A 16,602-nucleotide genomic window follows, 5' to 3' on the forward strand; every position below is an offset into this window, starting at 1 on the left:
GATCTCGCCCATCCGCTGGATCCGTGGCCTCCGGCAACTTGAACGACTTCATGACCATGATCCCCGCCTCCTGACACTAGTTTCTTCAAACCGATGATGGAAGCCAGTACTAGAGCCAGCTTGCTAACGATCAAAGCCTTGCCAGCTAAAAGAGCTAACGCTCCTAAGGCCAATGGTACCAAAGTTCCACCAATCAACAGAGGAATAGCTAGCAGACCCCCCATATTCTTCTTCTTCTTACGGCCTGCAAAGAAATATAATCGAAATTTAACTAAACGAATTTCATGGTTTATATTAGAGTGCTGAAAAATTAATTTGGTACGAAAAAAGAATGTTTGTTGTATGAAAGACTGCAGCGGGAAAAAGAGTGGGCCGTACGGTCTACTGGACCGGGAAATCAGAACTGGAAACTTTCTTTTTTCGGATGAATGCTCTAACGAGTTGACACGATAAGACCAGTTCTAATGTCGTATATCGACAATTGTATAAATTCTCACCTTCTTCCACCAAACTCCGTTGAAGTTCTTCTACATTGGGCAGCTTCAATTTCAACGTATGGCTTTGGAAAAATTTCATCACCTTGTCGAAGATCATGGTATTCAACGCATTTTCTTTGTCGTCCAAAGCCCTAGGTAGCCCGGCCTCGATCTCCTGAAGAGATTTCGGTGGTTCCTCCGCGTTAGAGATAGGCTCGTCCTGAACGAAGGTAACACCGTCGGCAACGTTCAACTGCGTGCTCCTAGACACCCTGTCTACGGCCGACAGCAACCTCACTTTCAAACAAGAACTAATATCCTCGTCTGCGCATTCCTTGTAAATCTGGTACATCTGTCGAAGATCTCCAAACACGTTGCTATTTCCACTAGACCTTGCTGTCTCTTCATTGATGGAATTGGTCGTGGGATTAGTCTCGGCTGATCTAGCCGAAGCCATGGCCAGTAAAAAGGCCAGGTACACGGAACAATAAGCAAAATCTCTCATTTTGTACAATCTAAAGAACCTGGAAACAAAAAAAATGTCTATATATTCCAGAGAAATATCTTTCGATGGGAAGTCCTAAACTCTCGCACCCACTAAGAGGGAAATTTAGCAAGAAAATGTGCGCGAGTAGAAACTAACAGAACCTACTTCTGTGGACTTCTGCGTGGTATTTTGGGAACAAGCGTCGAAGCTTGTTAGCCACCGGTACTCGAGTTGTTTGACACTTTGGGCCGCGAGATGCGTGCTTACACAGAGCACTGTAACTGGACTGTCCGTAGCGGAAGCCCTGCCCTAGCTCTATATATCTGGTCAGGTGTACCTCCGTGGCCGGTGATATTCTCCCCACCGTGGCGGTGCGGCGCGTACGAATACCACCATTGTGGGAGAATTTTCATTGCCAAGGATCATTTGAGAGCGGAGACCGCGTCTCGCTAACCACCTGGGGTCCACCACAGGTAGAGAGCAGAGTTGCTCTCCGGATCAGTTCGGAATTCGCATCCCTCCTCTCCTACCGTCCCAGCCCCACCAACTCGCCATCGATAAAACCGACGATTCCGGCGAATCGTTTCGCTACTCTCGACCGGATCGTCGTCCTCGCCCTTGTCATTCGACTTCATCCGCTCGACCGGTCTGACCAGATCAGATAGCGTTTCTGATCGGAAGTTCGTGGCAACCAGGTGTGTACATGTCTTCTACACGAATGTCCTTCTACTGTGATTTTCCCTCGTGTTATCGTCGTGTCTCGATAAGCCTGAAATCGAAAGCATCACGGGAGAGATGGTGGTTGATCGACCTGATCCGCTGGAAGTATCGGATTAACCAGATCATGATACGCTCGTATGTTGTAATCACAAATAACTAGGTTCTTTCTTTCTCTTTCTTTTTATTCTATAGTAAAACGGAGGTATAACGATGCGCGTAATATATGTTTTGAGACGATACATTCTACATTTATGACACGAACAAAAATAGAAACGAAGCTGTGTCAATTAAAGATAACCGTTAGTCATTGCCAGCGTTTCAGCCGTCCTGGTTAGCGTTCCCAGCGGCTGTTTTCCCTCTTATCCTGCGGTACCACGCATCCTTGCCATCTTCGTCCTGGCTGATGGCGACCGGACTGGTTAACTGGGCCACACCAAGTGAAAACGCGTTACATGTGGTAAACACGCGTAGGCCACGGATCCTCGGAGGGGGTATCCTTCTCTTAATGTTCTGGTTCATGAGCGCAGTGAAGCATCGGAAAGCAGCGAGCCGGGAATGAAATTTCGGTGGGGAACTGGCCCTGATCCGCCTCGATTTCTTTTCGTTCTTTCTAGCTCGTTCTTCTCCCACGCTTGGCTACCGTTTTGATTCGATGAGTCGGTCGATGATTTGACGATTGTTTCAATGACTCAACGAATTGTATAATTCGAATGCTAATGAATTTTCGCGAATCTAACGAGGTCACTGATAGATGAGAAACAAACGAAGAAATCTCCGGTCAACAGAACTTAGTATGGTAAATTAATAAAATTGATATATTATGTCTCGTCACGAGTTCCTCCATCGTGTTCGCGTCACGTACGTAAAAATGATGTGAGAAATGGCGAAAGCGAAATGTCGCGAGCGCCACCTTGACATCGGTAGGAACCATGATTTCCGGTTCGACAAGCTAAAAGCGTATACACCGGCGACCCCATGATTTTCTGCATCGCCATGTTTATTAATGAAACCCCGTGTCGCGCGTCACTTGCTCGCCAATGAGACCGTCGTGTTCACTCGCATTTGGCCTTGCTCCGATCAGTGAACACGAGCATGCACACACAATCCACGTGTGTCAGTTTGCCTCTCATTATACGGTCGGTATGCAGGTTACCGGTTGGAAGTTCGCGGTGCATCCGGTTTCACTGTACCATGAGTAATCTATGCAGTAGTAATGAGGGTGCTTGGCGAAAAAGAGGTAAACTTTACGAGCCATTAAACGACCGCTGGCCGGAGCTAGGTCAGTAGCGACACGGTCGAGCGAACGCTCGCCATTATTTACTACAGAATGCCGTGAAATTGACATCGCAATGTGCCTCGATGTTACTAGACAAATGGAATGTCTCGTCGATCGATGGTGTCAGAATAAGACGAATTACTACGGGGAAATTTCCGAACTTGTCCTTTTTTCTTTTTTCCCCTTTTAAAAAAAAAAAAAAATATAATTCAGTTGCATGAAAGTACTTTCTACTGGTTTATCCGAAATCCTCTATAGCGGTCGTACTTGCTAGCAGCTCATTAAGTCGTATCTGGTTCGAGTATCAATGGATGCACCGACGCGTTCCTATAGTACTTTCACTCGTTTTCATAAATATCAAACTCGCGAGAGTCCTGTCACGTGACGTATGTTGCACGTAGAAGAAGATTTCTTGCCTAGATCGTTGGATCCGCGCAAAATTCCTCCAAGTGTAAGTATAAGGCATAAATAAAAGAGAATAAACGGACGTAACCGCAAACGATCCTGAAGAGGGTTTTACGTTCTCCGCATTCTCACACTCACGTATGTTGTACGTTTTCCTTTGGACAAGACGCAGCGCGCCGTTCGCCATCTCTTTATTATAAAGAACAAATGCAGGCAATAACAAATAGCACACGTCAAATGAATAAAATTAAATAAATACTAAATCATATTAGGCGCAATGAATAAATAACAAAGGCTCGAGTTATGCTATACATGGAACGAGTATCTCGTGGAGGCACTGGTTCGTCGTAGAAACAGAAGAGAATGATTCTAAGGAATTTCTAGGGAATTAATTTCTAGGAAAGAATAGGAAAACAGGACAGAACGTATGAAATATTCAGGTAGCGACGAGGATAGGAATAATAAATATACATAAAACAGAGAGCGGTAGAGTCGCGAAGAAAGGAAACAAAAGAAAGAATAAAGGGAACGAAAGGGAAGAGATGTTGAGAGGACGAGGAAAAGAGGAAAGTGAGGAACGTCGAAGAACAAAAATTTTTTACGAGATTCTTCATGCTTGTGATTGAGGTTGATGAGCGCGATAAGCCAACTCGTGAGCATCTTGAGGTAAACTCCTGGCCCAGCCGTGGCCACTGCTTCCGGAATAACCACCGCCATAATCAGCGCCACCGCCACCGTAACCACCACCATGGCCGTCATCGTGGCTGACAATGTGACTACTGCTGTGATGAGGATGCGACACAACTTCGTATGTCACGTGCTTTCCTCCGCTAGAGCTGAGCAGCTTCTTCAACCCAATGATGGCGGAAATTACAAGGGCGATTTTGCCGACCAGAAGAGCTTTACCAGCAATGGCGGCGATCGCGCCGAGAGCCAAGGGCAACAGGGCTGCTGCCTTCAGGGCCAGGGCCATCAGTAACGGACCAAGGATCTTTTGTGCCTTCTCTGCAAAGGAATTCGACGATCGTTAAGTGAACGGTGGTAACGGTAACGTTCGGTAGAATTTTGTGGGTTAATGTCCCCTTGAAACAATCGCAAGAATTTTAAAGCGCTGTGCCAATGTATATAACAATGAAGAAATTTAAATTCCTCGACCATCAAAAAATTTATGTTCTAAAAACTTAGAAGCATTCGATTTCTTCGTCGTTTGGGTAACGCGTTAAAGTTGCAGAACCGAGGAGCTCCTGGAGGTGGTGGCCGTTTTATTGGTAATTTTCTGGTCAGCCGCTCGCGGAAACGACGCTTAACGTAGCGTGACTACAATTTCTCATCGATTACGAACATACAATGTACGGAAACCGAATTAGTATTCTCATGAACACGGGAATACGACGTTTGAATACTCTGAATTTCTCACGAAGAGGCTGAAAACGTTTCACGAAAGAACACGACCCGACCTTTCTCAGGACGATACGCGCGGAGAGATCTCGAAGTAAAATAGGCGAAGGTCAAGGCGACGTACCCCGCGTACAAAGGAAAGTATGTCAAAAATCTCGCGCGGTGAGATCTCGAGAGGCCTATCTGTCTCTCTCTCTCTCTCTCTCTCTCTCTCTCTCTCTCTCTCTCTCTCTCTCTCTCTCTCTCTCTCTCTCTCTCTCTCTCTCTCTCTCTCTCTCTCTCTCTCTCTCTCTCTCTTTCTCTGCTCGCAGGTAATCGCATCTTCGTCGCTCGAGTCGCTTCAAGGGGAAGCGGAACCAGTTTCTCAGTGGGTCAACGTCTCGCGACCAGCTTCACCGGCTCCGTCGTCAGCGTTGTCATTGAATAGTGCCAACGACGAGGCTTGGGAGCTGGCACGGTGCTGTTGACTCTAACATCGAGTGAATCCCAATTACCCATGCACTTGTTGCGTTAAGTAGTGATCTGATTAGCCTATCGTGCGAACCCCGTTCAAAATACTCGACGATGCCTGAGTTCTTATAATTAATAGATAGCCTCTTAAGGCCTATTAAGAAAATACTTTGAGTTTGGAATAGATAATTGAGTTAATGTCAAATGAAAGAAGTATATTGTAAAGGAATTTCGTAATTTTATAAACTGAATAGATAGATTTAGCTGGAGTCGAAGCGAATGTTTTCAAGTGCTTTTTATCGCTAATCGATACGGTTGAGGGCTCGAGTTAGTTGGAGGATCAATTTATACTCACTCTTCTTGCCACGACTTTCAACAGCATTGTCGGTAAAGTCCTCGAAACTTCGACCGGCAGACTCAATGGCGCCAAGGATATCGGTTCCCTTGAGGTCGACTTTGACAGAGTGCGTCCTCAAGAACCTGCCCAGACGGTCGAATAAAAGGGTATCCAAATCGCTAGACTCGATTGATCTGCAAGAACACGTTAATCGATTAATGTCCATCAAAATTAATCAAATAAATTAATCAAGTAAATTAATATAACGACAGAGACAACTTGGAATGTACCGAACAGACAGAAATATCCAAATCATATTTGAAAAGTATTCTACGAAACACAAAATTCCATTAAATCAAACTCGAGACTGATGTCCGCTTCTTAAATTTCGTGCAAGGTATATCTTTTCACGAATGAAAACCGACCTAGGTGCACCTTCCTCGGCGTTCGACGTCTTAACCACAGTGATGCCGTCCGTGAGCGTGATATCCTCCTTATCAACGAGCATCTTGTCCACGTACGAAAATACTTTGTATTTGATGCAATTGATCGACTCCTTCTTCAGACAGTCGCTGTAGATGGTCGCCATTAGGTCGTTTTCGTTTCCAGGTTTGTCATTTGCTGGCAGGGCTGCGGCCAGCACCGGAAGTAGCCACAAAATGGTCACAAAGTACTTGCTCATGTTCCTTGAGTGTCGATCGAAACGTACAAGGTAATAAAGAAAAAAAAGAAAGAGAAAGAGAGAAAGAATCACCACCGTGCGTCTACGAAAAAGTTCGAATCGAAGAAGGCGAAAAAGTTGCTGTATTATCCTTGATACGATCGCGCAGTGATGTGTCGTAGCCGATTCACGGTTGGAGAGGACGCCAGGATGAGCGTCGATCGAACCTCGTGTGTTACATCCAAAAGAGGTTGCTTTGCTTTTATACCGAAGTATCGCACGAGGGGAGACCTCGTGGGCACAGGCCACCGAGAGTTCGCGTTCGCGTTCGCTTACTAAGAGCTGTCTCTCTCTTTCTTACTACTTGTAATCCCCCCTATGTCCTCTCTACTTGCGCCTCCTCGCTCCTCTCTCCTACCCCTCTCTTCGACTCGAATCCTCGCAGGCCTCTCTACGAGGCTCTCCTTCCCCTTTCGTCATCCCTCTCCTCAAACGAATCTCGTTATTTCGGCGATGCAACAATTCTTCTCTAAACTCGAGGAGGAACAGAGTAAAACACACAGGACCAGGATACCGGAAATAGCCGCAGGGGAATAGAAGAGGGAGGCACTTGCATTTTCTTCCTCGTCGTTTTCCACCGTCAATGGCGCCCATGACTTTGGTCTCCTTGTTTCCTTCGTCCTCTTCTTCTTCTTCTTGCCGCCTGCAGCAGACCTACTTCGGCCTCCATTAAGGTTTGATGGTAGAAGGGAGGCTCCCTCCTCGGTCAAATGGAGATTCAACGAGGGAAATCTACGCGGTGGAGGTCGTGGGGAACACGAGCATACACGGCAGCAGCTCCCTCGTGATTTCTCGCACGACTTAACGTGTCTCTCTTTACCGATTCCTTCGATCGTAGCTATTATTATTAGCAGGAGAGCGCGATACCAGTGCTCGTCCACCGTACGTCCAATCCCTTTTTGCATGCGACAGAAGAACTCGTAAATAAACGGTTGACAGCGAGAATCGAAATCATGACAAGGAGACTAGGACGTTTCTCCTTTAATCGTTCCTCGTGGTTATTTTCTCCGGATGTCATGGGATGCACGAAACTTCTTATCGACCTATTTTAACGAACGTTTATGGTTTAACATTCTGGGTAAATTGCGTTGTCGCACGGAGATTCGGAAATGTTACAATCTTTCGGAATAGCATGGCACGGGCTTTGAATCGAAGTTACCTAGACTGGTATTGGGCTGTTTACAGTTACCCGAAATTTAATGTCGTTAAATTCTTTCCTTGAAACATATTTCTACGTTTGGGTGCTCTCTGTCCGTTATTCGTCGGCATAATTTACTTTAGGGATCCTAAGTTCTTTCTGTAGCTTCGTAACATCAAATTACGAGTTAGAAATATCGCCTTACCATTCCCATAGAAAACTACGTGTGAATTTCGTCACTGTTCGTCCGAATGCAAAAAGTATCGAAACGATTCTCATAGTAGGAGAATCGTTAACGACCACAGAGGTTGACGTGAATGGAGCATCGAAAAATTCATCGGCGAATGATGGACGCGAGATATTATCTCGGGAACGGGGTCGCTCACCCATTTACAACTGGGTCGAGTGCCGGGCGTTCATTTCGGCTGTCTCGTCTCTTTTTATCTCTCTCGTTCTTCCAACGCACCTGTCTTCATCTCACCTCGATCCATGTCTCTTCCCCTCTGGAAAGACGGTCTCCATTGGTCCAGCCGGTTTCGGGGATCAAGATCTGCCGATCCTCGAGAGCGAACGTCGCCCCGGGCGGAATCATCCACCTGACGCGGCGTTCACGACTCGCCGCGCTGACGAACGCGTGAACGTGAAGAAAAGCGAAGGTACCTCGGCCGATGGATGGCCACCCTGAATAAAAAAGTTGTGAACTGAACAGATATCGTGAAAACAGAGAAACCTGACGGAATGAAGAACGGTTTCTAGTGGCGGAAGTCGCGGTATCGAGGACATTATGGTTAGAGAACTCAGGAATCAAAGGTTAAGAGCCCGTGTGAGAGAGTAGCTGAAGAGAGACAACACACTTTCATCCGATCAGAAAGCTGTCGTTGAGCCTCGAGACGTACCAAAGTTAGACGGTTATCGAAAGTCCGCGTATTCAGAGACTAGATGAGAGACGCGAACGAGACGAAGAGTGTAATTTGATACGCGGAAGAATCGTGGTGGTAATTAGATTTGGATGGAATGCAGACGAGCAGTCTGTAAGGCGACCTGGACGAGAGCGAATGGAACTGCGGGAAAGAGTAACGGGTCGACTACAGATTGTTGTTTCGAAATTCACGGCGAAGTTCAAGGTGTTGCGTGCCACGCCACTCGAAACGTCGATGGGACACACGCGCGATGGCGTGCATCGCACGACTTCCTCGGGAAATTGAAATTTTCGTTTTGCTTCTCTCGTTTCCGCGTAACATAACCTAAGAAAACACGGAGTACAAAATTACAGAGGATGTATAGATTCCCTTACTTATGCTGGTCTTCGTTTAGCATTGATTTTTTTGGTATAAAATCATTCCAACGAAAAAACGGTATTCTCAACTACGAAACGATGAAGCAACGTTGCGGCTCACGAACAGAGCCGAATACGTTATTTTCGATAGGTAACCTGGTTCAGAAGAGGCTTCTGAAAATCGAACATCGAAACTTTCCAATTTCCAATCGAGTTGTTGGAAACAGACTCCGAAGCAGCGTTCCACGATAGAATCCGTGTCGCACGCTTTTACCAGATTTTTATAAGGGCCAGCGTGATTCGAATCACGGTGACCTGTCGATGTCGACGAACATCTGTCGGCGCACGGTGCGGGCCGGTATGCGGCTAATAAGGCACTAGGAAACCTACAGGCAACCAGAGAGAATCTAGTAACCCAGTGACGCATGAGAAACTGCCGGGGCTAATCGTGACGTGAGAACCGTACCGAGATTTAGATACGAGCAAAGCCGTTCGTTCGGCTTCACCACTTTACGACTCTCTAATAATGAGATAGAAGGCTCTCGCGTTACGAGCACAAGGTGAAATTCCACTTTTGTGACATCCAAAAGAAAGCCTCTATTCATCCGCTTGCAGATCCGTGACGCTCGCGGGGCGCAGCGCCAATTTTCATGGCTGCTTTTTCTTTCTTTCCTTCCTTCTTTTCTCTCTTTCGTTCTTTTCCTTTCTGTTTGCCCTGGCTGCGCCGCCCCTCTTTCTTAATGGACGTCGCGTTCCGGTTTTTCTGCTCGCGTTTGCTCTCCACGTTCGAAAAAATTGGACGATTTACAGAATCGGCAGTCTTGGGTACACGTCGACGAATAAAAATATTACACTGCCGATGCGTTTTTACAATAAATGGACAGATTGTTTTCGTTGATTCATCGATTCTAGAAGTTGGAACTAGTTCCGTATCCTTTGACGATGTTTCAACGATTGTGACAGGATAGCTTACGTTCGCGATGGTTAATGTACTTTGATCGTGGAAAGAGAGACAGCAGTCTGAATAAAGACGAGTTGACTCAACACCGCGTCGCGATTAATGCACCGTGTCTCTCGCCGCGTGACTTCGCCACTAACGAAAGTCTCCTCTTCCTTTCAAAATAATTCCGTATCTTTTTTCCTTGGGATCTCTCGCGATCCTGTCGCGGTACGGGCAGACGTAACGAGCCGTGACACTCGTGTTCTTGCTATTCCGATTCGTTTCACCTTCCTTCTATCAAACGGTTCTATCCTTTGACATAACTCTTACTAATTATCTTAATCGTTAACTAATATTTTCCCCGATATGCAATTTATATTCAATACGAATGTCGAATGAAAATTGCGAACAGGTCGTCGATCTTTATTTTAGAAGAATTCGAAAAGGAAACGTAGGTATAAGGGGCGCATTATACTTTTTCGTTTCTGCAAATATTGCGATTCTCGTCAAGTCTGAATGTTTAGTAGCAAAGTAGTGGAGTCACGTCGAAGCTCGTGACATTAACAAACAATAAAACTCGAGCAATCCATCGTACGAATCGTGACTGTTTTACATTCGCGCCTGGTCGGCGGCTGCAACCACTAATCAGCCTGTGGGTCGCACGTCGAACGTTGGCCCAGAAAGCCTCGGCAAAAAGGATTTTTACTGGCGGGCCCCGGAGCGACTTGACCAGCGACGACGGAAGAAACGGCAATTTTGCGTCAACCTCCTTTCCAGCCGCTCATTTTCCTCCTCTATCTGGGACTTAAGGACATCGGTCGTGGAAGATTTAGTAGAATGTCCGTCCTCTCGACCCGATTAAGAATGACGAACGCGAGCCTCGGCCTCTCGACCTCCGCGTGTGTCTCGTGAGGAAGCGCGTCGTCGTGCGTCTCGCTTGACCGGATGTGCACCTTGCCGGTGCACTTTCCCCTCGGCTGTGGTCCGCCGCGCACTGCTCGATCGCGATAACCATCTGGCATTTCCATCTCAGCATTGCGTCGGCTCGATTTCGTGACGCGCGGGGCCGGTTTCGAGGCCGACAGCTCTGAAATTTCGCCGGCGAAACACGCGAAGAGAAGAGAAAGAAAAAACGAGTCAGTTTCGGAGGTTCTTGGAAGTTTGGAAAGTCGGTGAGTGATTTCTCTTTTCGCCGTGGATCCGGGAAGATTTTCGACGATGAGAAACTCGTTCGACAATTTGATAGATTGCTTTTTGTTTCGATCAACGATAATTGAACGATTTTTCCTTTCTCCCTTTCTTAAGGAACGGATGCATGATCTTTTTCTAAGGGAAAGATTCGCTGGGCGGGCGGAGAGAGGATAGCCGAATGAAAATATCGTTGTATCATATAATTTTCTATAACTTCTGTATTTGACGGCTGAACATCAGTATTACAATGATTCTCAGGTAGGAATAATTCAACGAAGTTCATCTAAATCGTATTGGACTAGATGTTGTTTTGTTCGGCTGCGATTGGGAGGAAAAAATGGTACCGAGCGATATTGGTCACACCTGAACGAGCTCCGAATTGATGCGGAAGCGTCGCGACTAGCCTCTATATTTGATTCCAAAGTCCTTTGTCTGTCCATTCCATTCGTATATCCTTACAACGATAACATTATTTACACGTGGGACCACGAGATGGTGGTCGCTTAACTATTCAAAAATTGGATAAATAAACAATAAATAGCTTTAATCGATCCAGTAATTATCGACACTTTCATCCATGCTTCCATAATTCTTGGATCGACGATGAGAAGGAAGGATGAAAGTAAAAGGGAAAGGAGAAAGATAAGAGGAAATGAAAAGGAGGAAGAGAAAGAGGGAGAAACTGATAGTTTACACGAATAGATCTAATTTAAAATTAGTGATGATATCCGGAGTACGCTTGGCTCTGTCCGTAATTGTGGGAATCGTCCCAAGAGCCACCGGAAGACCATCCTCCGGTCGCAACTGGCGCGGACCATCCAACATTGCCGCCGTTCCACCCATTGTAGGGGGTGACATCGGATTTTTTCGACCAAAGTGCCTTCAAGCCGATGAACGCAGAAATGGCAAGTGAAATGAGGGAGGCGAAGATGGCCTTCTTAGCTATGAGACCGATGGCAAGGTACGCCAGGGTAGCGAGGGCTCCGACTTTCACTTTCGCCGCGATCAGCAAAGGCAACATCGATTTCAGCATCTTCTTCCTGCCCCGACCTACAAATAAAAATGAGAGAATAAAAGCGAAAGGTCTCGTGAAATTTTTTAATTCTACAGATTTTGTAATATAGATTTTGTTGTTAACTAAGAGTACATATATACGCGTGTGTACCTTCAACAACTTCATTGACGGCTTGGCGAATCTCTTCCGGCGCAGAGTCACTGATGGCACGAGCAGATTCTCCGATCTTTTCAAAAACGGGAGCGAAATTGATCTACGAATCGAATAAATATTACGTCAAATATATCGTATTGAATAAGATAAATACAAATAATCGCCTTGACGATCGTCTATTTACCCTAAGACTGCGACCAGTGAGGAACTGTCCAGCTTCCTCGCTGACAAAATTCTCGAGAGCACTCTGTCTATCTGTGACACTGTTAGCCGCGTCGATTTCCTGCTCGTACATCAACTCTTTACTAGTCCTAGAGCTTCTTCCCTGACTGTCCGCGCTCTTCACCAAGCTAACACCACTGAACAGTTCGAAGCTGTCCTTGTCGAAGAACTCCTTCGCCTTCCGATACAAGCTCTTCTGCACGCAAGAGATGCTGTCGCTCTGCAGACAATCCTCCAAGCTTTGTCCGGCGGCCAGAACAACGGCTGATATTAGAACCACAACGGCGATTATCTTCATGATTCTCGTGCGACGAAACGGAAAGTCCAAAACACGAAAACGAAATATAACGGTTGGTGTCACGGCGACTGGGATTATTTTCCTTTTTCGAAGCCCGTCCCGTCGGTAGTGAAATTTCGTGTGGTCCATCGTGCAATCTCTTTAGCTTATATTTGGCGGGCCCCTCCTCTGCGCCCCTACACGTCACCGCCCCACCTTGTCTCTTTTTTCTTCCTATTTGCCATACAGGAGTGTCGTCACGATGTTTCGACCGCATCGCCGTGTTCCGTTCGGACCGTTTAGCCGGCCTAACCGACGAAAGTATTCGGACGGCGGACGCGGATAGGTGTTCCTCCACGCGTTACAGCCGCCCATCCATCCTCTACGACCTGCGACCTGCCCACGACCAACGAATACGGGACGACCGTGGGACGCCCAAAGAGACCTTCTCTTCCGTTGTTCCCTTTCATCTTACGACCACGTACGTTACTTTACTCCTGTCGCCTTACGCTTCATCCATAGTTTGCTTGTAGTACTTAACACGGAAGGTTAACTTTCATGTGGAAATTCGTTGGGAAATTAAAGGCAGATGAAGGCAGATAGGATAGATTGAGATAAGGGTGACCTACATTTAGGAATTGTCCTAAAATTACAGCTAGTTGTTCAATAGCATGTTGGTAATGGCTTGTACTTGAAGGTTTAGGAAGAATCTTGAACTAAAAGATGACTAACTTAAACTACGTATCTGAAGCCTAAATTGATCTAAAGGTACAAAATCATATAGTTCGATACTTCGACATGCTAACACGGTTTCTCTTGAGAGAAGTGTTATGAAGCCAGGAGGAGCAATTAACAAGAATCCAGCAATTAACCATAGCTAGTAGAGAGTGGTAAAACGTGTACATGAGCTAACAGCACTAAACGCAGCAGATAATTAAAAAAGGTATAAAAACGAAGAAACCATTGGCGTAGACCACAGAGCTGTACCGAGACAAAGGTCCTACTAAACGTACAAGTGACTCCATCCGATTCGAAGCAGTAAATTCATCGTATCGGCGCCGGTGTACATAAGTGAAGAGTCTCGTAGTAGCTTGTCGATCGTAATTTCCGCAGGAAGAGGTCAGAAATTGGCGTGACTCTCTCCCTTCGTGACCATCGCGAAGCGCAATCGTCATGAATGAAAGAAAACTGGTATAGATCAGGTTCAAACATCCCGGATCCGACCTTCATCGCGAGGCGAAGTATATACGCGGACACCACTTTCTACTCTGACCCCGCGCGACTCTCACGATCCCGTGTCGATAACACACCTCTTGTCGTTTTCGTTTCGCTCCTTCCGACCTGAAGCGGTTACAAAGCGGTCGTGGAATTTCGGTTGCGAAATAGCGGCGCGTGTAGGTGCCATCGGTGGAATTTCGTGCCGACCACCGGCCGCTAGGTCATTGGAATTCCGAACGCGTGCCACCGACACTCTCGTCGAACAAGTTGGATAAATCCGGGAAATCGATCGTAACAACGATCTTAGAAAGTAGTTACACGTTTGTGAAGTTTTGGTTTCGATTTCCATTTTTATCCTTCATCTTGTATTCTTATCTTTTCACGTTTATTGATGTTGTCCCTTTATGTTCTGCTTCTATTCTTTATGTGATGAATTAACTACAGAAGTTTTGCGAATACGGAATCAGTTTAATTATGAGAGAATCACGATTTTGCAATTTTTATTTAGTAAAAATAATCATACAAAAATTTTAATCGCCCATAACATCGGTATAGTAGTGTTATACAGTCTGACCGAATACCTTTATAATCTCCTTCGCGATGAATAATACAGTAGGCTGTCCGATCGGGCACTCTCCTAATCTCCTGCTGGCAGATAATTTTTAATCCAGTCAAATCTCCATAATTCTATATTCTATGTTTTATAGCTTTGAATATATTAATTCCCCTATACTAATTACTCAAATTCGATAATTACCCAAATAAACAAAAGCGTCGCGTAACACAACGTGTCGCGTTGACATAATTGCTGAGCGCGACGGTCGTACTAATAAAACGAGACTTCTTTCCGCACAATGACGGTGAAGGGATCTGATCGGAAAAGGAAATCCGGCTGATCTTACGTCAGTGCTCATTCATCCTTTCTCGAGCATCGCAATCCTTTCGTCGATCCTTCGTTCTCGTGAGGAAGGAGAGCCGTTCAAAAGTAAAATGAAGGTTTCTCCTCCGTGGCGTGCAACAGAAAGGAACAGACACGCCCAGTCGCAGGTAAAATCGCGTCTAGAGGAACGCTCGGATCATCTGAACGTAGATCGCGAAATTAGGTGTGCGCCTGATATCGCTCGTTAAACGGATTATGTAAACTTTCACCAAGCCTCCACGATTTCTTGCATCCTCTTTGTGCGTTTTCCCTTGAGTTTGCTCGTTGGAGGGGATACGAGCGCCTTTGTCGCTATTGAATGATTATCGAAATTTGTTTCAGAAAATTGTTTGTGGCGTAATTTGGAAGGAAAGATTTAAGAATATATTTTAAGGCTTGAGAGTGCTGGAAATAGTGTCAGTAGGGCAAGCAAGCTTCTCGTACACCAGAGTGCAGCCACTTTCAGTTTTAGCAGTAATTCCAAGGGACTTAAAAATGCTGACACGCGATAGTTTGCTAGGTTTAATAATCGTAAGAAGAATTCCATACATAGAAATTGACTTGATGCAGGATTATTTGACGCATGAGCGAAGTGTCGCATCGTAATGGAATGTTTCGTGAATGGCTGATGCGACCTACAAAGTTTTTGGGTTTGACTATGTAGGAGAAAGATAGAAGAAATTCGTTTCCTTCATTTACAATTTTATTTCGTGTTTACCTCGACTTATTGCCATTCTAGCGCTGTGGAGTTTTGTTTCTAATTTCGATAGCGATTCAAAATAACTTATCCATATTTACGTTTAAACGCCACGTTTTGTCATCTAGATCGAAATATTCGAATTCTATTGATTCCTTTCACGAATTCCTTTCGACGATTCGCAACGACATTCCAAAAAAACGAGAACTCGAAATAAGTGTCATAGCACATACACGTTAGCCTGGACGTTAACGTTTCTCTCTGGCTCGACTCGCCTGGCATACACGTTCGAAGTTTCACTTAAACCAGAGAAACGTCCGATGACACTCGTCTGCTAATAGCGGACCGCGTATTAACCCAGAACAGCACGCATCGTACACGCAAGATTTCTTGTAAATTCCCTGTGATTTGTCTTGCACTTCGACGAATTTCTAAATTGCAAACTTCTCGTAAAAATAGACGAGAGCGAAGTCGGTCGGTAAGAAACAGGAAAATTGTACCAAGTAAAGTTTTTATGTTCTTCATAGCCATTGCTGCAAGAAGCGTTTGGAGGAAATGGAATTTCCATCTTGTAACAGTAAAATAGAAAATATTAAATGAGAATGGGGTCAAGGCTGGTCAAACGAAAGAGTCAAAGAATTTCGCATAGTCCACTTTTTGGAATAAGTCACCGATTTTGAGAACTTGTTGTCAATTCTGTAATTCTGTGACGTACCTTTATTCTCATGACACAAATCCGAGGTGGATTGTCGACAAACGTGCATTAATCCACTTTCTTTTGTTCTCGCTAGTTAATATCAGGTTTATGGACTAAGCTTTTGCACATTAAGATCTTTACGTCTTAATTAATTACCATCATCTGGTGATTTTTTAAGTTTCTTGTCGTTCGAAACTGAGTTTAAACAAGCAACTATCGCCTTAGAAACTCCGTCAGAAATTCCTTAAGAAATTTTAAAATTCCACAACAGAAGAATTCAAAGAATTCGAGATTCCTATATCCTCCACTATATATCAAATCGTTAATCTATCTCCCATTCATCACTAGCGTAATTCACACGATCAGCACTTACAGAGCTACAAATATTTCTATTTTCAAATTAAGCAACTTCCATTCTATAATACCTTTAGCATGAACACTTCAACCAGCAATCTTAGATTATTCAGAGCAACGATAGGTCATCGTTGACACGCGCGCCTTCGTAAAATCGGTCGATGTCGTCGCATTTGAATTTAAAATTTTCTTTCGATCAATAACGAGCGTGGAATATAACGGACTACTCTTTCGT

The 16,602-nt window shown here is 45.1% G+C and overlaps 3 protein-coding genes across 3 annotated transcripts; all 3 read right to left on the minus strand.

Annotated features, from left to right (window-relative positions):
- Nucleotides 1-5: 5 nt before the first annotated feature.
- LOC100744473 lies at nt 6-3,065 on the minus strand (the record flags this gene model as incomplete). Its single annotated transcript, XM_024372065.2, has 3 exons — nt 1,129-3,065; nt 498-1,000; nt 6-244 (listed from the first exon to the last, which is right to left on the minus strand). Coding segments are annotated over exons 2-3 (723 nt in total), but the record flags the coding sequence as incomplete, so codon positions are not given.
- Nucleotides 3,066-3,153: 88 nt separating this feature from the next.
- LOC100743086 lies at nt 3,154-6,500 on the minus strand. The gene is made up of 3 exons (XM_003494578.3): nt 5,975-6,500; nt 5,568-5,743; nt 3,154-4,369 (listed from the first exon to the last, which is right to left on the minus strand). Exons 1-3 carry the CDS (start codon nt 6,229-6,231, stop codon nt 3,975-3,977), a joined length of 828 nt encoding a protein of 275 aa, XP_003494626.1. The 5' UTR covers nt 6,232-6,500; the 3' UTR covers nt 3,154-3,974.
- A 4,613-nt stretch (nt 6,501-11,113) lies between these two features.
- LOC100743205 lies at nt 11,114-12,592 on the minus strand. The gene is made up of 3 exons (XM_003494579.3): nt 12,168-12,592; nt 11,981-12,083; nt 11,114-11,865 (listed from the first exon to the last, which is right to left on the minus strand). The coding sequence occupies exons 1-3, from the start codon at nt 12,501-12,503 to the stop codon at nt 11,531-11,533; spliced, it is 774 nt and encodes a 257-aa protein (XP_003494627.1). The 5' UTR covers nt 12,504-12,592; the 3' UTR covers nt 11,114-11,530.
- Nucleotides 12,593-16,602: the final 4,010 nt, after the last annotated feature.

The sequence above is a fragment of the Bombus impatiens genome, unplaced genomic scaffold, assembly GCF_000188095.3.
Source record: "Bombus impatiens unplaced genomic scaffold, BIMP_2.2 scf_2850, whole genome shotgun sequence".
Lineage (NCBI taxonomy): Eukaryota > Metazoa > Arthropoda > Insecta > Hymenoptera > Apidae > Bombus > Bombus impatiens.